The sequence below is a fragment of the Gobius niger genome (genome assembly GCF_951799975.1).
Source record: "Gobius niger genome assembly, chromosome: 15".
In the NCBI taxonomy this organism is placed as follows: Eukaryota; Metazoa; Chordata; class Actinopteri; order Gobiiformes; family Gobiidae; genus Gobius; species Gobius niger.
Window position 1 is genome coordinate 8,522,330 of NC_136866.1, and position 20,064 is coordinate 8,542,393.

At 40.3% G+C, this 20,064-nt stretch overlaps 2 protein-coding genes across 4 annotated transcripts; both read right to left on the reverse strand.

The window, feature by feature from the left end:
- Nucleotides 1-415: 415 nt before the first annotated feature.
- LOC306975133 (adenosine 5'-monophosphoramidase HINT3-like) lies at nt 416-7,010 on the reverse strand. The gene is made up of 9 exons (XM_079572553.1): nt 6,874-7,010; nt 6,608-6,725; nt 6,311-6,380; nt 6,111-6,234; nt 1,941-2,021; nt 1,744-1,867; nt 1,071-1,140; nt 784-910; nt 416-533 (listed from the first exon to the last, which is right to left on the reverse strand). Exons 1-9 carry the CDS (start codon nt 6,943-6,945, stop codon nt 486-488), a joined length of 834 nt encoding a protein of 277 aa, XP_079428679.1. The 5' UTR covers nt 6,946-7,010; the 3' UTR covers nt 416-485.
- A 198-nt stretch (nt 7,011-7,208) lies between these two features.
- ncoa7b (nuclear receptor coactivator 7b) lies at nt 7,209-17,192 on the reverse strand. Of its 3 annotated transcripts, none has more exons than XM_079571724.1 (17): nt 17,090-17,192; nt 16,138-16,311; nt 14,288-14,421; nt 13,594-13,661; nt 13,397-13,504; nt 13,253-13,312; nt 12,383-12,508; nt 12,123-12,307; nt 11,724-11,878; nt 10,149-10,724; nt 9,882-10,053; nt 9,664-9,808; nt 9,467-9,592; nt 9,210-9,362; nt 9,039-9,134; nt 8,847-8,920; nt 7,209-8,771 (listed from the first exon to the last, which is right to left on the reverse strand). In XM_079571724.1, exons 2-17 carry the CDS (start codon nt 16,173-16,175, stop codon nt 8,636-8,638), a joined length of 2,352 nt encoding a protein of 783 aa, XP_079427850.1. In that variant the 5' UTR covers nt 16,176-16,311; nt 17,090-17,192; the 3' UTR covers nt 7,209-8,635. The 3 variants fall into 3 exon arrangements, with proteins under 3 accessions (XP_079427850.1, XP_079427851.1, XP_079427852.1); XM_079571725.1 differs by lacking the exon at nt 17,090-17,192 and adding an exon at nt 16,681-16,884; XM_079571726.1 differs by having other exon boundaries at nt 7,211-8,771; nt 11,724-11,845.
- Nucleotides 17,193-20,064: the final 2,872 nt, after the last annotated feature.

Genomic DNA, 20,064 nt, shown 5'->3' on the forward strand with positions numbered 1-20,064 from the left:
AAAAAAGTAATGAAAAAAAAACATCAAAACATGAGAAAAATGTGACAAAAACACACCGACAACGTGACAAAAAGTTACAATCGCTTTTGTAGGTCTAAGCTTTCAAATGAGGCGTTACACTGTCGCTCTCCAGTCGAGAAGCTTTTAGATTTGGGTAAAGCAGAACTGGAAAAAATGCTCTCGGTTAAGGCGGGTGGTAAGAGGGTAAACTATGTCTTTGTGGAGGTGTTTACGCTAATTTGGGCCAGGCTGGTCTCAGTCCAGGGCCGTTTTTAAGTCCCAGTCCGCCCCTGATTATAAAAATGACACAAATAAATGGTAAATACATCAGGTTTATGGCAGATGTCCTGGTCTATACATATGAATATGATCAGCTACATCAGGATGACAGCAGGATGATCCAACATACAATAATGCATGGTTTCGTGCAAATAACAAAATAGCAGCTTTATAAAAGAATCATAACATCCGTAGATATCGACTGTTCATTTAACTTTGCCGCGAGTCTTCAGCTGAGAAAGCACATTGTCTACCTGCAACAAAACACAGTCTTTATAGAAAATTGGAATGACAGCTTTTATATTTGAAAAGTGAATAGCCTGGATACATGGTAGGACCGTGTTGAGGGAAGGGTTTTGTAGAATTATTGGATTATGAAATGCCAAAAAAAAAAAAGGTAATGAAATTGTGGTGACCAAGCGCCAATAGGTCTTATTCTGTATTAACCTCCTTTGTCAATGAAAATATTTTGGATGGTTGCTTTGTGTCTTGTCGGCTACTTACAGTGATAAACCAGTGTGACTGTGGGCCATAGCGAAGTATTGACCTGTGGCACATCTCACTGGCTGGAGCCAAAGCGTGAAGGTGGAGGTGAGGCACCGATGAGAATGGAGGCACATGAAACCCCATCCTATACAACATTCATGGCATTACTTAAAACAAGAGGTTAGAGAAGCCAAAGTATTTCTCAAGTACAATAATAAAGCATGATGGGGTCAGACTAAAATGTATCTACATAAAGTCACTCTACACAAAAAACAGATTACATTAGTGTGACATTAGGCCATTACCTTACATCCTCTAGATCTGAGACTTTGTTCATCTGTAGCATCCTCATCCCGAAGTCCTGCATCTGTTCAACTGTTAATACACAACCACAAGGAGATTTATTGGTTGTTTACAAATGAGACACAATGACATTAGGTGAGCCATGATACATTTAAGTCTCACCTACAGTGTTAATTTCGTCGACTAAAATATTTAGTCTTAATTTTAGTCAAAGTGATATTTTTGATGACTAAAATTAGACTAAAACTAAATTAAAAGTTTCTCATGAGACTAAAACTATGACAAAAATGTCCAGATATTTTAGTCGACTAAAATAAGACTAAATAAAAATGAAAAAAGGAGAGACTAAAATCATCCAAACTTCTATTGACCATCTGAAAGAGCCTCAGATCATTTAAATTCACAAATGAACAGGTTTGTGCTTTATTCATGTGGAAGCAGCCCCATGAAGTCGAGGACCTTGATTAAATATATTATAATGAATATTATAAATGCAAAGTCGACTAAATTAGTCTTAAATTTAGTCGACTAAATTGACATGTAATTTTAGTCGAATAAAACTAAAATTGAAAAGCTTTTTTTGACTAAATCTCGACTAAAATTAAATTTCATTTTAGTCAAACGACTAAGACTAAAACTAAAACAAAATATGCTATCAAAATGAACACTGCTCACCTAGTTGTATGTGACCAGGCCCCAGTTTCGTACAGTTGTCAATGTGTGTCTTCGGAACAATGAGGTAATGATGTGTGGCCCCTGGCTTCAGGTCACGAAAACACACCAGCTCGCCATCCCGATCCTGCAGCCGAGATTGTTTATTGATACAGATGGCACAACTTTTACCCAGGAAATGTACGCGCTAGCTTACTCACAGTGCACAGGATTTCCGTCTCCGTCTGTTGGTTTGCTATTTGGCAAAACTCACAAATGTCTTCGAAAGTTGCGCCGTGACGCTCCATTGTTGCAGTTTTGTTGTTTAAAACGCTGGCAAATACCGAAAGTGCAGTTGGGGCGTGGCTGACGCCGGAGACACCCATCAGTGACGTCAGCGGTCCTCGTGCTGCTTTCAATAAAGCTTTGCATATTCCTCTTAATATTTGACTTTTAATGACAGATCTTCCTCTGGTAAAATGTAATAAGGTGAATATGGGTAAAGTGGGACAATGGGTAAAGTGGGACACTTAAAGGGGGCCTATTATGCAAAATCGACTTTTTCAAGCTTTACATCATGTTATTAAGTCATTCCCTCATTAAAACCATGCCTGAAGTGTTGCCTTGGCACATTCACGTATTTTCGAGTAATCTGTAGAAACTCTGATGGCAGCCATTTTAGGGATAAAACGCGTGATTCCTTCAGGAAACGCCCTCGACCTCCAGGATACGCCTCCGACCTTTCGTCACCAGCCGAGTAACCAACCACTGCTCCTCAGCAGAACCCCCTCCCCGCAGTGTCTAGCCCTAAGATGTAAACAGAGTCATCATGGATGATTAGCTTCATGTGTTGTGAACCGGAGCCACAGCAGACTTTTACAAAGACACACATCAGTGTTTCTGTTACCGAAACACCCAGGATTAAAACCGGTGACAAGAACACTTATTTCAGTGTCTGGTTCTGCGCTGGGCCTTAATGATGCACAGAGCCTCCGGAGAAAGCTAATGCTAAGCTAAACCTCGAGTCATCACGTGAAAACGAGAAATATGCACAAATAAAGTCAATAAAACCACCACACACATAAAGAACCGTTTAACAATGATCACACACGGAGCCAGGCTTGTTGATTTGGAAGTTTATTGCTCACATTTCATCTACAATGGGTCATAGCCGAGTGGTTTTCTCCCGGAGCTAACAAGCTAGCCGCGACAAGCTAACGGGAAAATTCACTGAATACAAGCATATTATGCATTGAAAACGTCACTAAAACAGGCAACTGCTTGAAGCAGCCTTTATGATGATCACACACGGAGCCTGGCTTGTTGATTGTGTAGTTTATTGCTCACATTTCATCTACAGTGAGTCGTAGCCGAGTGGTTTCTCTCGGAGCTAAGGCACTATTAGCCGCGACAAGCTAACAACCTTCACCTTCACAACATTCATTGAAAACAGGCAGCATATTATGCACAAATAACGTCAATAAAGCAGCAACTACTCGAAGCAGCCTTTACGATGATCACACAATGAGCCTGGCTTTACACATTTGTGGTTTATAGCAGACTTTTCATCAACAATGAGCTGTAGTCGATTATAACAAGCTAACGGGTAACCTCGAAAAACCATTGTCCACTTGCACAGATAATGTCCGTCTTTGAATCGTATGGGCTCCTGCAGATCCTGGTGTCGTCCATGGGGGTATATTTAGAGATCCATAGGGCATGGCAGATGCAAAGAGATAGCCTCCAAACAGCAGTTATTTTTCAGGCAAGAGCCCCTTCCAAGCGTCCGGTGTGGAAGGTTTGTTTCCAAATAATATCCTGTGTGGCCATTGTTCCCAAAGTGATAAACAGTAGGTCCTTTCCAACAATAAAAATTAAAATGCACCGATCGTAGTTTCAATACTTGAGACAACGAGTGCAGTGTTGTTGTGATGCCACAGACAGCGTGTGGAGGGGGCGTGTCAGAAAGGGTCAGAGGTCAGAGGGACAGAGGCCTATTTCAAGTCTTTCGCTAACGCCATTTTGAAAGAGCAATTTTATACAAGGCAGTTATTCTAATTTACTGCATTGACAGACCAACAGAAGGTTTCGTCATCATTGTAGTGTCCTATAGACTGGTGCTATGTGGCTGAAAAAAGCATAATACCCCCTCTTTAAGAAAAGGAAAGGAAAAAATGTATATTAACAGATATCAATTTGAAACTTTTGCTGTAAATCACTGGCATGAATGTGAGAAAAAAATACATTGCATTCATTGCATACATTAGTTTTCTGTCATTTTATCTTTTCATATAAGAACAAGGTGTTTTATGCCTAAAAATGCCCCACATTTCCCATCTTTTCGGCGACGAAATCTGAATAATGGATGAGCTACATTCACATTTATGGTGTCATTTCATTGATGAATGAGTTACCAAGACGTTTTCAGAGGGGATTTTGGATTTCTTGTTTGGTTTTAAAATAAGCTGTTTTTTTGTGGAAAAAATTGTAAAAATGTAATTTTCGCCTTACTTTTTGACATTCAAACCTCAATAAATGGGGCTAGGGATAAAATAATAAAAAATCCCTCTGTAAAAATCTTGCTCAGTCCAAGGCTGGAAAATGTGAAGTCTTTAGGTCCTACTGACGTGGACATAGTGTCGCCACAATTACAGAAAAATGTGTTTTGAGAAAAAGGCCCTTGAAATTGCATTCTCCCATATAAGTCTAAGGGAAAACATTGAATAAGCGCAATATTTAAACATGTTATTGTGAAGATTAGGCATATTTTCTGTTTCCGGGTGAAAGCTTATATGTTCAGAGACCAATTTGGCCCAATTCCTGAAAAGATAAAAAATTGAGTTTTGCCTGTAGTGTCTCCCCTTAACTTTAATCATGATTATTTTTTAGTGTGTCATAATTTATAACTAAAAATACAAACACACCGAATAATTAGAATGTGCAGGATCAGAAAACAATGGTTTTGTGGATATAACTTCACTTCATATGGCGTGGCAAACCATAATCTACCACCAAGTAGTAAAAAAGCAGAGGTATGTCCAATGTCATAGCATTTGGGGATTTATGATGTTAAGGTTATAACTTTTTAAAACTAACAGACATGCAGATTTTTGTTGATACATTATATAAACAAAACATCTCAAAATCACATGTTTATTCTTTATACTTAAATTATTACAAGAGATTTCATCACTGTCCCACTTTGCCAATGTGCTATTGGTAAAGTGGGACAGCTTCATATTGGCACTACTTTGTTGTTATTAATTGTATAAATGTTAATAAAAAAAAATAAAAAATAAAAAAGCTTTGCATATCTGCCAGTCACAAGGAAACATTGTAGCTTACTTTAGGGCCATGTTAACAAGCTGCTAGACTGGATTCAAGAAATGTATAATGTATTATGTATTATGTATTGGGGCGACAGCTGCGGATCGTCTTGTTACCGGAAGGTTGGCGGTACGAATCCCGCAGGTGTACACCGCCATCGTGTCCTTGGGCAAGACACACACACACACACCTTTCATTCATTTCATTGTTTCGTTTATTTGAGCTATTTGTGTAGAAATAAATAAACCGGCAAACAGTAATTTTCGCCGTATACAATTATTAAGGAAGGCACACAGAAAGGCTCAAAAGGAGTAAACTGAAGAATAAAACGTACCCCTTTCTCACTTTCATTCTTTCCTTGACAACAATTTTGTTTTTGTTACAGACATTGGTTAAAGCTGTACAAATGAAATAAATATCTTGTGTACACACTGGTGTATGAGTGTGAATGGGCGAGTGGTTCCCTAATGTAAAGCACTTTTAGTAATAGGTAGAAAAGCCTGCCAATTATTACAGATCTTCACAACAAGGGTAGCAATTACACAGGCCTTGTTTAGCTACTTTATAAAGCAATGTATAATATTTTAACATATTTATAAAGTCCTTTGGATACTACCCATAGCTGACAATAAATCTGCTCCAGTTAAATGTGTTACTTCCTGGTGGTTTCCTGGTGGTACATGGAATAGGCTTGGACTTGATAAAATAAAGTCATTATAATAATAACTGTGAGCTTGTCAAATATTTAGAGAAAAATATATTTATAATAAAGTCATTTCATAGGTGCAAAAGTTTCATCCCTTCATTGCAGTTCACCAATGCAGTCATTTATATTATTTAATGCACGGGAAGATCTGGTTCGCATAAGTTTCCAAAGGGTGTCGGCCTGCAGATAAGAAACACAAACATAACCCAAAGCCTCTTAAATGTTCATAATGTTGTTGTGTGAATGCTAGATATTAGGACTGATAGGAGTAATACAGGATTGAGGATTGACACTGACGTTGACTATTATTTTAAACACTGGCGTTGCTACATTTTCTTTGTGCTTGATGTGTGCATACCTCCACAAACCGTGTTCCTCCTGGGATAAATTTATGAAGAAAATCCTCCGAGACCTGGCTATAGGGAGCAAGGACGTGAAGGTGGAGGTGAAATACAGTGAATGGAGGTATATGAAAACCCAACCTGCAAACAAACATACAGCAGTTTAAGAACTTGTTTTGAAGACAACCTACCTGATGTACTATACATGCATACTTACTTTATGTCCTTCATGTCACAAATTCCTTGTTCTTGTAAAACAGCTTTGCCCATTTCAGTCATTTTCTCAACTGCACATGGAAAACACAAGAAAAAGACAAAGGTTTTCACTCAAATAATCAGTGTTTTTGTTTCGAGAAGCAATAGCTGGAGGTTGGGAAGTGAGACTGGTGATATCAGTGAGTACAGTTTTTCAGGTTTCTCTTCTCTCTTGTGTTTAAGGAACAATAAGCCTTTTCCCCTGTCGATTTTAAGAGCCACACTACCCTTAAAAAATAAGGAAAAAAAACAGCCATACCTAAACTTTGCTGACACAATTGCAATGACAGGCAGCTGACAATATGCTCCTTTGGTATGACAAGGTAGTGATGGGGTGCAGCAGGGTTTATGTCCCGAAAACACAATAGCTCCTCATTCTGTAAAAAGAGACCAACACCTGTAATACATTTCTTTACACATACAACTGTTGGTCATTGAACGCACCATTGTAACAGACGTACGGACATAGTCGTCACAACATACAGTACAATAACCTAACCCGGAACATTGCTTCAGTAGAATTACCTCTTTAAGGATTTCTGTTTCTTTGTCTTCGCCTTGTGATATCATGCAGAAAATACAGTCTTCATAATCCATTTATTATTAGTCTCAGTTTTTTGGTCCCTCTTCCAAACACGAAAGTTATGTCTCTGCCGGTGCCGTAGTTGTACTTCCTACAATACATAGATCGTCTATTGCAAAGAACACCACTCTGTTCTCCAATCTATTTTTTCTCCCCCACTGGGCAATTTCTGTTCTGTGGGATTGGCAAATGGTATAAAAAAAACAATTAAATAAAAATATAATAAATAAACAAGAGTTCAAAAACAATTGCGCTGTGTAATTACCATTTATTTAGGCTTAAATGTGGTTGTAATAACACACAATAAATAGATTCTTGATAAATCACATCAGTTATGGATTTACAAGTAATACTTGTCTTGGAGAGCATTCACAGTGACAACATTGAACAGCCACAACAACAAAGTTTAACATAAAGCAATGAGTAAATAGTATGACATGTATGATAATGGTATTGAGCATTTGCAGAATTGTATATTCATGCACCAAAAGCCGGTGTAAATATCCCTTAAAAATAAATTATCTTTAGTAGCATGAAAAAACCAAGAACGTCCCTTTTCCCCCAGTTGAAGTAAACTTGATACCAATGTATCATTGGTAACCAACATTCAGTGGCAACTTTACATACGTAAAAAAAAAAGCTTTTTAACTTTGGACCTCAGTGAGGAAAACCCTTTTAGTGCAAAGTGACAGAATAAATGTACAGCTGGCTGCAGCATTGAACAATAACTACAAAAATGGAAAGACAATGTGTTATGATTTAGTGCGTTTTAGGAGTAGTGCTTGTTGAATTGCGTTGAATGAAAGCAAAATAGAAAATCTGATTTTCATTGAAGACCACAAAAAGTAAAAATACAATGTAAAAAATATAATAATTAAATTTGTAAGAGAAAAAGAAAATGAAAGAGACAAGCAAATTTGTAACTTAGTCATTGTGAAGAATCAGCATACATATGCGCTCTAACACGTTTTGGAAGAGTAAACATTTACGAAACTGAAATGCCTCTCAGAGTGCTTTTATGTAAACAATTAGAAAAAATATTGAACTGACTGGATGTGAATGCTTAGTGAAGGACCTACAATCCTCTGTGGTGATAGACACAAATTCAAGTTTTGATTTAGTTTTGTGATATAGGAAAAAAACAAAAACAAAGCACTGCTCAAACATCTAGAGTTTGGATGTCAGCTCACAATTCTGTACATTTTAAACACAAATAATAAACAATAGTGCCTACATAAATTAGCACGCTGCTTGTTGGACCGCTATTTATAATTCGGTATTTACACAAATACCCTCATCAGTAACAGAAGCAGACTGGCCTCAGTGTCTCCCTTTTGACCACACATTTATGTTGGAAAAAAAAAATAAGGCAGTCTGCATGCTGGGACAGCTAGTGGTGAAAGTTAAGGCAGCCAATAAAATGTGAGGACGAGTCTTTTTCTCACATCTCCGAACAGCACAATTCAAAGTACACTTGCAACTTTTCAACGGGTTAGACCCACTTCGTAAGTTTACCAACGCATTCCCTGAATCATCTTACCTTTGAAAAAACACAAGCCAACATTTACCCACCGTCTCCTCAAAAATAGTCAGAATTCCACCTTTCTCTTGACTGTATTTGGGGTGAAGGTGGTTGGCTCTGAGCAGCGAAGAAAAGACCCAGGGATGTTTAAACTTGTGGATAGAAGTGGATCTTGATTAATGTCACTCAAAAGTCCAGACCTCCAGGCTGTGGATGTTGAAGTCTTGCTGAGCGGAGAGCGGCTGGTTGTTGAAGGTTGCACATTTAGTGGTAGTTCCCCGATACAGTTCAGCATCCAGCCACAGACCAAGCTGCCCACTAGAACGAAGAGAAGAAGTTTGTCGGATTTGATGCAGCGAAAGACTTCCCATGCAAGTAAAACACTGTATGTACCTTCCACCTCCCATCTGCAGAGAGTCAATATTCCCTTTGACAAAGTAAGAGTTCTCTCCGGTCCAGCGATACACCTAAAAGGACAAAAACAAAGTTGTGTTAGTGTGAAAGTTGATAATCACTCCCTTGTGTCAGTTTCCCACCAACAACATTAAACATTTAACCCACTATGCTGCATAAACACATACAGACCTTGATTTCGGGACAAAAGCTGTAGAGGAAGGTTTCGCCCGTGCCGTAGAAGTGCTCAGTAACTCGAAACGGATGAGTTGAGAAAGCTCCAAATATCTAAACATCAGAACATAATGATCACCCACACATTAGATACCAACAAGCCTTTTCCCCGTCAATGTGAGAACCCACTTGGTGATCCATGTCTTTGATGACCAGCAGCACAGGGCTGTCCACATCCGCCAGGCTCCTGTAAAGGGTTTTAATGCTTGTCCCATGTTTCACAGTGCTATAGGTCAGTCTCCAGGGGTAACCTTGCACCCGGGCCGGCAATCGACAGGCGAGCTAGAGAGCGAGATAATCGGATTGAGTTCTGGCGTGACCTGGGTTTTCTCTGCACCTTCAATGAGTGCTTGTCAATAAACATCACGTGGCTTTTAAGGGCCTACCTTCTCGATGTGTGTGTCCTCTAAAAGGTCACTGGCGTCTGTGAGAAGCGGCAGCACGTCGACGGACAAATCGGCCTCACAGCTCCCGAAACTCTGCCTGCGCTTTGCCTCATTGATGGTAATAATCTAGAAATGAAATAAGGTCAGTGCAACCTCAATCTTAAAAAGTACTTTACTTTACTGCTTGTAAAACCCACCTCCCAGCTACAAGAAGCTGGGTCACCAAAGAAGTTGTCAATCATGTCCAGCTCGTCCTTCTCCACCACCACAAATCCCTGCTCCCGCGCCTCCTTCCCGTAGACGTCGGACCACTGCACGAAGAACGAGTACAAATGGTCCACCCTGGGAGGCGAAAGCAGAGGGATTACAACCATACGTAAGGAAAAGGTCAATTCGAAGAGATAGCTTAGCCTACCTTTCTTGTGGCACCGCAAACCAATACTCTGGCTGTCTCCCCCAGCCTCCCAAAGTGTGGGCCGGGCTTGAGGTTAAACCGCTCGCAAAGGACTTCCTCATTGGTTTGCCAACTTTGAAGCACAGAAACATCGGTGGGTTTTTACTCTTGTCCTCCGATGACAGGAGCATATCTACAAAGAAAAACACACAAGCGGGTCCCATTTACTGCATGTTACTGTAATCTGCAGAGTAAATGGCTTTTCTCGATGTGTTACATAAGCTATACCTTCGATTGGGGCCTGCATCCTCTGTAGCAGCCACGACTTCACCTCCGCCTCATAGTTTTTCTTCCGTTTCTCCTCCTCACTGACTTCATTTCCTCCTGCTGGTCCGTCGGCTACTTCCTCTGTTCTTTCTAATGTTTTGGAACAAACCTTGAGGACATTTGGCACATCCTCTTGAGTGCAAACAGTTTTTTGGGCTGCCATCATAGCATCTTCGATTTCTTTCACAGAATCTAGCTTTTCGTGGTCCAGAGTTCGGTCGTCTTTGGTTTTACTACCCTGTTTGCCGGTCTCTAATAAAGATTGTACTGACTCTGCGTCCCCAGTGGAGCTACACTGGGTTACCTCCTCGTCTTCTTCTTCTTCTTCTTCCTCCTGCTGCTTTCCCTTGGTTGGTGTGTCCTGGCTGTTTTCCTGGACTGACGAACTCTGTCCCAGAAGCTCCTTTTGGTCTTTATCTGAGGTGAGGGTCATGGAAGTCACCTCTGCCTCCTCAGTGCTGCCATTCACAGTGGGCTCCAGCTCTGTGAATCCCTCATCGGATGGAGACTTCTCGGTTTGATCCCCTTCTGTGCTCGCTGCACAAAACAGATTTGACTTTTAAAGAGGACATGTCATGCATGAATCTGCACCTGCTTTTGGATACCTCAGCATTCATATTTCACGCTTTCAAATTCAAAAAGGTGCATTATGTAACTTTTTATGTGGCAAAAAAAAAAGTGTAAAAAAAGTGTATCTGACCTTCCAGTGACCCAGCAGCTGAATGGTGTCTTTACTTTCCATCGTGGAGGCCCCTATGACACTCCAGGATCAATTGTTTTAATTTTCTGGTAGGTTTTGTTAATAGAGGCCACTATGATGGAAAGCACAGTCACTAAAAAGGTGAAATACGCACTAAAATGAACGCTTCTTTTCAGCATAAAATGTTACATAATGATAATGCACCTTTAAATTGATGTGAGTAGTCGAAAACGCACTATCAGGGATGCCATATGTTGCTTGGAGTGCCCTCCGCAGGCAGCAGGGGAATTACACGTGATTAAAATGAGATACAAGCCACCATTTTTGGCTACCGGCAAACAAATCATTGGTGCCGGAGTGCAGAACGGCTGGTGAATAATGCAGAGGACACTTCCGGGTTCAATATTATCATAAATTCAGGTGTAAGGCAGGTGCCTATTCAACTTAATGGAGACACAGCTTTTTTTTTTAAAGAAATCTCGAAATAGAAAAGCGACAAACGTTGAACCTGGAAGAGATTGGATTCGCAAAGCTGCCACATTTATGACCAACCACAAGCACATCATTTTCAATAGTCTCCCTTTATGAGCCAGTAATTTGACCTAGGTTCATATGTGCCGAGAGAAGATACAGAGGCATTAACCGTAAACCAAAAAAAAAAAAATTCAGCAGTTGCCATAGTTACCGCAATAGGTTTCTTAGCTGCACCAAATACAGACTGGAGCGCTTTAGCAGTAAATAATGCTAAAAGTAAACAGGATTTCAGAGCTTAGAACATACTATTCCAAGTAGGTTTGACAAGGTTTAACAACAAAATGTAAAAATCAATTACACACCAGTTTCCAACAGGGTGGAGTCGATTTCATCCAAAACAATGGGCCTCTTTGGATTTTTAGCTTCGAAGCGACTAAAGGGGTTTAGGTCCCGCTCCGAAGGCAGCTGCTCCCATTCCCCTGGCCTGTACACGGGACAAAGATCCTCAGCTTGGTCCCTACCAGGGCACGGGGCACGACACAGCACACCGCACAAGATGGTGGCAAACGAGTGAGGAACAGAAAAACACAAAATCAAATGAAAAAACAAAACAAAAAAAAAGGACTCAACTCATAATGAAAAATGTAAAAAGACGGCACACATAGAAATCAAAACTACAACTAGGATGAAGAAAGATGTTTAAAAAAAAAAGAACCATGAAAGAGTTGCACAACAAATGAGGAACTCCAGTCGTCTCTTACGATGGCAGGACATCCTTGAGTTTCATGCGGGACACGTCATTGTACAGGGCCACAGAGACCACCTCCTCCATGGGGCAGATGAGGCCGTACTCCTCGCAGCCATGCTCGATCACCAGCGGGTCCGACTTGTGGGGGTCAAACATGATGTTGTTGGGGGTCACAATCAGCACCCCTCCCACCACTCCCTGCCAGAAGAAAAAATGAAAAAAAATCGATTAAAAAAACAGGGACAGTGTGTGATGGATGCAGCTGAGTCATACCATGCCGTCTGTGAAGTACTTGCAGCTCATTTTGATAAATTTAACCGTCGCTGGGCTCTCATCCTCTGAATTAGGCGAGAGTTCTCGTCGGATGGACTTGACCGACCTGCAGTCTGAGATGCCATCCTAAAAGACAGGTCACAAGTTCACGTAATGGACATACAGTAGGTGTATTTGCACCCCTCTCTGTATCTACTATAACACAACAACCAACTAAAAACAGAAAAGATGAACAAATGATTTTCCCCAACCAGTAGCGCTCAAGACCTTTCCAAGTAGCTCCACAAAGGCTTTCTACATTGCTACAAAAGCTTGAAAGTTTAGAAACATTTTCTTTTCATTCTGACCATGTTCAATAAAATCTGCAAACTTTAGGGGATATATATAATAAAGCAAAAAAATGAGAAATCAATTAATGTTCTTATATTTTCAAATATGTAGAAATAGAATAGAAATACGTAATCTTTTAATGTCCCATGTGGGAAAGATTGTTTCCACAGACAAGTCAAGTCAACACCACAACATCCAGCACAAAAGGGTGCACAACAGAGAACAAAAATAACATTACACAAGGTAAATAAATCAGTGTGGTAATTTGAGAGAGAGTTCTGAGAGGTTGGGTGTGGGGGAGCAGATGATATTTGATTTTGAAGAGCCTGTTTTTATGCAAGGCTGACAGCATGGTGAATAAACAGGGGGAGCAGTTCAATAGAATAAACAAATATTATCTTGGTGACTAACTCTAACATAAAAGTAGCTGACAGAGCCAGAATGTTTCTTCATGAGTAACAGAAATAATCACAACAAGTCTGAAACTTTCTGCAGCTGCTGTACTTTTACACTGATGTCCCTTTTGTGAAGTTGACTTACTTGAGAGTTTTCTGTTGGAGAGTTTTGGTCAGACGGGCTCAGATCAGGAACAAAAAGCTTCTGTTTTGATCAAATACAACACAGTGTCAGCTGGACAGATAAAGATGTTCAACAGTGGATTTTGATGCTGGTTGAACGCCTTACCTGACCAGTATACACACTCCGAGAGAACAGCTTATTTAACTGGACCAGTTTGTTTGGGGTGACGTTAAACTTGAGGGCGATGCTATTGAGTGAATCATCTGGTCCGACCTTTAGAAGAATGCATTCATAGACGTTCTTAGCAAGCATCCTTTAGACAAATCACATTTTTAAAATGCAACTGTTTTAGTTGTACTTACAATAAACTCCACTGTACCAGGAGGCTTTCTCTTCTCCCACTTTGACTCATTACTTTTACTACCACCATCTACAAAAATAAAAGTTAATTACTTTCAATTACATGATAAACAAATTGAATTTTCACCCGTGTTCCTCTGACAGCGCTGACATCACAAATTTACTCTACAATGAGACCTTTGTACTATACAACAGTCAGCATTATTTTTCAGAGCCATTGAAAAAGCTCTCAGTGACTTCTCTTTATACTTCTCTTTCTATAGAAAGAGTAACAGAGGAAGACACCAGCTGCATGAGTCACTGTATTTCAGTGAAACAAGCTAGAAATGCGCCTTTCAAAGAAACAACTTTTGGGAAGTTGAATTTTCACTGTTACTCTGTGCAAGAGGGCCATAAATATAGTTATAGCAATATTGAACATGGTTTACACAGCTGCCGGCTGCATGTGTGACAGCAGATAATAGCTGTGCTTTGTTCCGTGGGGAGTGAGGACATGATGTTTGAGGAGTAATATTACAACATATTAACATTATCAAATGTTTTGATTTCTAAGGCTGAACAAGAAATTAAATGAACTATTCAGTTATTTGTGTCAATGTTACATATTTCTCCTTTTGAATTTCACATTATGCAAGTAATTTAAAAGTTAAAGCTCTGTACTGCTTTTCTGAAACTACTGAGACACATCAGACTTACTTGAGCATGCTCTCTGTGGGTCTTCTCGTCTGTTTTGGTCTGTGCCCTTGGGAATGTCAGGACAGGAGATGACTGGAGGTTTCTGCTCATTGGCAGTTTTCTCCAGCTGTTTCAGCTGCTTACGCCTCTTCAGTCTGTTAGGATGCAGAAAAACATTGACATGTTGTCCTGCATTGATTCCAAATCATTACTCAATCGTTATTTCCAGTCAGCTATCAATGTTAGTTATCTGCTGATGTAAAAAGCTTAACCAACAGAAGAATCATCAGAAGATGATGTCAGACCTCACGATCCGGTATTGTTAGGTTTACTCAACCTGTAAATGGTTTTCATGATTCACATTAAAACTTAGATTAATAGCAACTTCCAACTTGGACGATATGAAGCATCTTTTATTTATTATTGTATTAGAAGTTGTACTGCAGCTCATTGTAAAAGTGGCATCACCAGATTTGTGCGATTAGTTGTTTTTGCTTATGTTCCCTCGAGCCCTGTTGGATCAGCTCTCACACTGTCCTCACGCTATCATTAATCATTGATAGTTTTCGACATTATGTAATAGCAGTTACAGTCCAGATCTTTCCGGGGGTTCACTGAGGGGTGCTGCAATGCAGTTCAGCCTCAGCGCTGCTTTACAAAAGTGGTGCACTTAAGGATAATGGATCAACTGTATGAAGCCAATGGTCAGCGAAGCTTTAAGTGTGGGTTTAAGTTTGTTAAGGACGGATAAGGGCAGAGACATCTATTATGTGTCCTCCTGATGCAGAGGCGTTTAGCTCCGGGCCACGGCAGAATGAAGAAGAGGAAACAGAGGCAGCCATAATGTTGAAACGGGTAATGGAAGTGTAGGTCGATAAGACTGCAGACAGACTCTCCCACTGAAACACAGGCCTCTCACATCTGCTTTTCAACTCAGGAATTCACAGACGCAAGGTGTTTTTCTTAAAGGCATTTTAAGGAATCCCCAATGTCTGTCCTGAATGTTGAACCAGCAATCCCTCAACTTTTAATATCTACTCTGTTCCGACGGAGTGGCTGTAGCCGCATATTACATAAACAGGAAGCCATGTACTGATGAGAATATACTGTATTAAATGTCCAGACGAGTATTTATGGAGCCTTTGTAGATAATAATCATAATTGTTACATTGTCTTATAAACTACTTTTACTAAGATGTGTAAACCCCCCCCCGTTTCAATCTGCTACCATCACATGGCCTTTGTAAAAAAAAATATAAAAAATGCTACAACGTGCTTCACTATCTGACTTTACATAACGCTGCAAAATGTTGTGCTCCATTTGTCAGGAAAGCGGTGAACATATGGGGATCTGGAGCTGGCAGGGCTCATGTGCGAGCTGAAGCTGGGATGACAGATAAGGCCCATCACATCCTGACATATCTCTCTGTGGCCGAAAACAGACAATGTTTCAATATTTGAGTTACCGTCTCGTGGGACCTCAATCATAACAGTTCTACATTTTCTGAAGGCAAGACGATTCTGTGACCAACATGAGGATAACTCCAACCTCTTGTGTTGTTATGATTGTGAATTTCACCAACTTCTATTTTAACTTAGGAAGACAATCCCTAAAGGACTATATCACATCGCTGTTTGATGTTTAAAAATCCATCTATGAACAATGAATGGCTGCACAGACCCTGACGTAAAATGATCCCCCATCTCAAGCATTTAACAAAGCATTAGAGCAAGGCTTTAGTGATGTCAGCGCAAACTAATTAAAACACATCAATATTTCATACATGGACATTATTAATGATGGCAGCGTTGCTATTTTGAGTAAACACATGTATTTTAAAACGAAATACAGATTGGTGTCACTGACTTACCTCGCAAAATACCCCGGTTTCCTCTCCGTCTTTTCCATCTGGCCAGAGGGCTAGAAGTGCACTTGGGCTTGCACGGCCATGCAAAACACCCACACGCGCCCGATCTGCGTGTCCAGGCCAGCAGACACAACCGTGGGACGATCAACCTTTACTTCTTACTCCTTTCCCCTCGTCCTGTATAAGACAAACAAGAACTGTAGGTTTCAAAACTGAGCTCATTATCTTATTCAGTTACAGGCAAACGCAGTTAAAACCTTATTACGCACCGACTCAGCTCCCTGACACATGCCCAACAGGATGGAAAACGCACGCGGCTGCAAGGCACTTCTGATATTTTACACATGTGTTATGCAATAAGGGCGAAACTTAAATCTATATATCAATTCGAGAGATTGGTTGTAATATAGGAGGGCGCCGCAACACAGTGAGTAAAAAGAGAACACCGTTTAATCGCAACAATAATTCCATGTAGCAACAGCGTAGTTTGCGTAATGTACTAGAGCTGTCTTATTAGATCAATGCATTAAGACAGTGCAGATTTACCTAGCGTCTGCAAAGCTCTTCTAGCGTAGCAGTCTGCAGCTCAGAAGAAAACATCCATATGCAGCCCTATGTTGAGATCACAGCGCCGGGGCTGAATGAGGCAGATAAGTCGCTGTGCCAGAAGACGGACACTCACAGTTACCGCAAAAACGCTGTAAATACGCACCGATCAAGGTCCACGGTTTCAGCTGATTGAACGGCAGCCTCGGTAAGCAAAGCTAGCTAGCCACTTGTTTACAAGACAATAGCCACCTGGTGGAGGTTTCGCGCATGATAGCCGTGTTTATGGTAACACATATGCAGCGGCACGTTTTCATAGAGTGTCTAGTTGTTTGAAAATGAATGACGGCATTTTTGGATCGCAAACGTGGATATGTCACAGATTAGTTTAGATCGAAAATAGCATTACCTCAAGAGCATCTTGATCCCGCACACGAACATCTGAATGAAGCCGCTCCCTTAGGGTTCCCCCTGGTGTCGATGTCTATGCTCACACGTAGCACTCAGAGACTTCAATGTACAATCTGTGTTCTAAATCACGTGCATATAAAAAAAAAACCTCGAAAAAAACAAATGTCTTTTTCTTTTTCGATATAACAAATCAAAACATTATGGATGCCGTACTGTTAAAAATAATTATGAAAGGTTTTTAGAAAGCACCATGCTCCCTGGTGGTCTAGTGGTTAGGATTCGGCGCTCTCACCGCCGCGGCCCGGGTTCGATTCCCGGTCAGGGAACGCACTTTTTTCTTATTTCTCCCATCAGTTTATATGTTTATACGAAATACATTTATATCGAATCTACGAAATTGTGGCATTAATAATTAATAATAGAAAACTGCAGACCCGGGGCCCAGATCCACGACGGTGAGTATACACTGTGATAGTGCGCCCTCTGCTGGTCGGAGCAGATCCACGACGGTATTTTGTTAATTTATGTTTTACAATTATTGTTAGGTTTAGTTTAAAATCGTTAGGATTAGGGTTGTTAGGGTAAGGTTAAGACTAGGGTTAGGTTAGAGTTGTTAGGATTAGGATTAGGTTAGGGTTGTTAGGGTTAGGATTAAGGATAGGTTAGGGCTGTTAGGGTAAGGATCGTTTAGGAACAAAAATAACAAGCAGTTGTATGCTGTTCGAAGTTATGTTGTCTTTATCAATCAACAGACGCATCTAAATACACTTTCCAAATTTCTTCATAAGAATTTTGTTTTGTTATCATGAAGAAATGTAAATAACTAGCCTACTAACTCCTCACGTGCGTGAAGTAGATCAACCTTCCTAAAAGTTGATCGGTGTAGATCCGCCTTCACCAGCAGAGGGCGCACGATCACGGTGGATTCGCTTCACGGTAGATCTGTCTCGGCTCTTGGTCTGCAGCTTTCTCCTACTCTAAATAATAAGCACGTGAGGTTACTGTTTTATTTCCTATCAAATTGAGCACTCACCGGGCAATCATGACATTCACATAATCTACCGCTAGGGGGAGACTTTGCAATGCTACTCAACTGAATCGAGGAGGAGGATAGCCTGGCTTGCTGCCTGGCTAATGTGCCTGACTTATTCCACATATTGTAGTAGGACAGTCTGGTACTGATCCATATAGATCTGATTTCTTGTTGGAGCTAACGGGCATATTGTGAACCAATCATGAAAGATGATGAGAAATGTGGCCTTGTAGAATATTCTGTAGGATGGCAAAAAAATAATAATACTTTGAATAAACAAATAAAAGCTTTTACTATAACTGTAGAGGGAACCCTAACCCTATATAAGGAAATAGAAAGATAATAGCCAAAAACATGTTTTAATGTTTAATTGTGGAATCTGTGGAAAAAGTTAATCGGATTTTAATGGAGTAAATTGCCGATAAAATATAATTTGTGAAATATTAGGCCTATGGATTAAGTATATCTCTACACTTGAATTCAAATCATGTCTGAGGAGTTTTGCTTTGTTTTAGACGGCCCTCTGAGGTGGACCAGACAGACACAGCAGGTCCTCTGATTGGACAACAGCGGTTAACCAGTTCCTGCCTGCCAGTGTATCTTGGCAGTTATTTTGACAGGCACTATCAATGGGAGAAGAGAGATAACTTGTCTTGGGGATCGCCATGGCGCCGGTGTGTCCGTCCTCTGGCCTGTGCAGACTTTCACCAACACCTTCCCATTCTCCCTGCATACTCCGGCCTGCTGGAGCAGAGGATTATGGGGCACAGTGAGATGAAAGCTGGGTTTGTGTTGGCATGTGTTCTTGGGTACCACAGTCTGTTCTTTAAAATCTACAGTTTACAAACCTTTTAAACCCAGCATTTTATACCATACACATTATTTATGTTCAATGTTGTAGAGTTTTACAGTATTTAATAAACCTAAAATGATGAGTTATTGTAAATTTCCCTATAATTCCTTCAAGATGGGGCTTCCAGAGAAAATACAGTAAAATGCATTGTGCGACCTCGTTTTCGTTGTCATAGAAAATCTATATACAGCTTAATTTCAGACGGCAATATTAGACTTTTATGATCCTGTCCTGCTCGGAGCCACAGTGACTTCTCCTAAAAACACCATTACATAAATTATTATTCTTACAACCAGGTACAGCAATCCATATTATCAGTGCATATTGGTTTGTTGGTAAAACAAAGGCCCTATCTTATAAGTTGATATCAAGTAACAGTTAAAGTCACAGAGCTCTGACCCGCAGCAGGCCTTGAGCAGATTTGAAGACATTTTGGCCAGACGTCACACACTTGCAGCTTAGACTACAGCTCCAGATAACTTCAAGTACACAATGAAAGCAAGATGTCGCCAAACCTAAACAACGAAAAAGCCTCTGTCACACAAAGCTAAGTAAGTGAAGATCCAGGTTTTGTATCGGATTGTAAATGTATGACAAATTTGTTACATAAGGCTATAAAGATGATGTTTTTAATTATAAATTACACACACACACATATATACTGTTTATATTTATTTATCTATTTTCATTCATATCATCTGAAAAAGTCTCTTCATGTTTTTAAGTGTCACAACTTTGTTTTCCAGCCACAGGTATGGAGCCATTAGTACTAGGAATCATTTCAGATATAAAAGTATGTAAGTGAATACTATTAGACATGGATCACACCCACTTACTTCCATCTATTCTCATGTTGGACCCAGTTTGGTCCTGATTCGCTCTTGATCTTGGCCTGGCTTTGGTGCTTTTAGAAGGTCAAATATTTTATGATGTGGTGTGGAAAGTCCGAGAACCACTGGGGGGGGGGGGGCAGAAGCTGTAGCTCCGGTGGTGGTCTCGGGGAGGCCCGGGCTAAATTAATGACCACCTACTGGGTCACCATAAGGTTAATGACTCCTTAAGCACGCGTACACAAACACATGCTTTC

What these genes read in the sequence shown, in the direction of transcription:
- LOC306975133 (XM_079572553.1), bottom strand. Translation starts at nt 6,945, where the DNA reads ATGGATTATGAAGACTGTATTTTCTGCATGATATCACAAGGCGAAGAC. An exon ending in TGTGACATGAAGGACATAAA is followed by an intron (nt 6,235 to 6,310) that starts GTAAGTATGCAT and finishes GTTTGTTTGCAG; the next exon opens with GTTGGGTTTTCATATACCTC. An exon ending in GAGGAACACGGTTTGTGGAG is followed by an intron (nt 2,022 to 6,110) that starts GTATGCACACAT and finishes GCAACAATGGAG; the next exon opens with CGTCACGGCGCAACTTTCGA.
- ncoa7b (XM_079571724.1), bottom strand. Translation starts at nt 16,175, where the DNA reads ATGGAAAAGACGGAGAGGAAACCGGGGTATTTTGCGAG. An exon ending in AAACCGGGGTATTTTGCGAG is followed by an intron (nt 14,422 to 16,137) that starts GTAAGTCAGTGA and finishes GCATCCTAACAG; the next exon opens with ACTGAAGAGGCGTAAGCAGC. An exon ending in CAGCTTCTTGTAGCTGGGAG is followed by an intron (nt 9,593 to 9,663) that starts GTGGGTTTTACA and finishes TTTCATTTCTAG; the next exon opens with ATTATTACCATCAATGAGGC.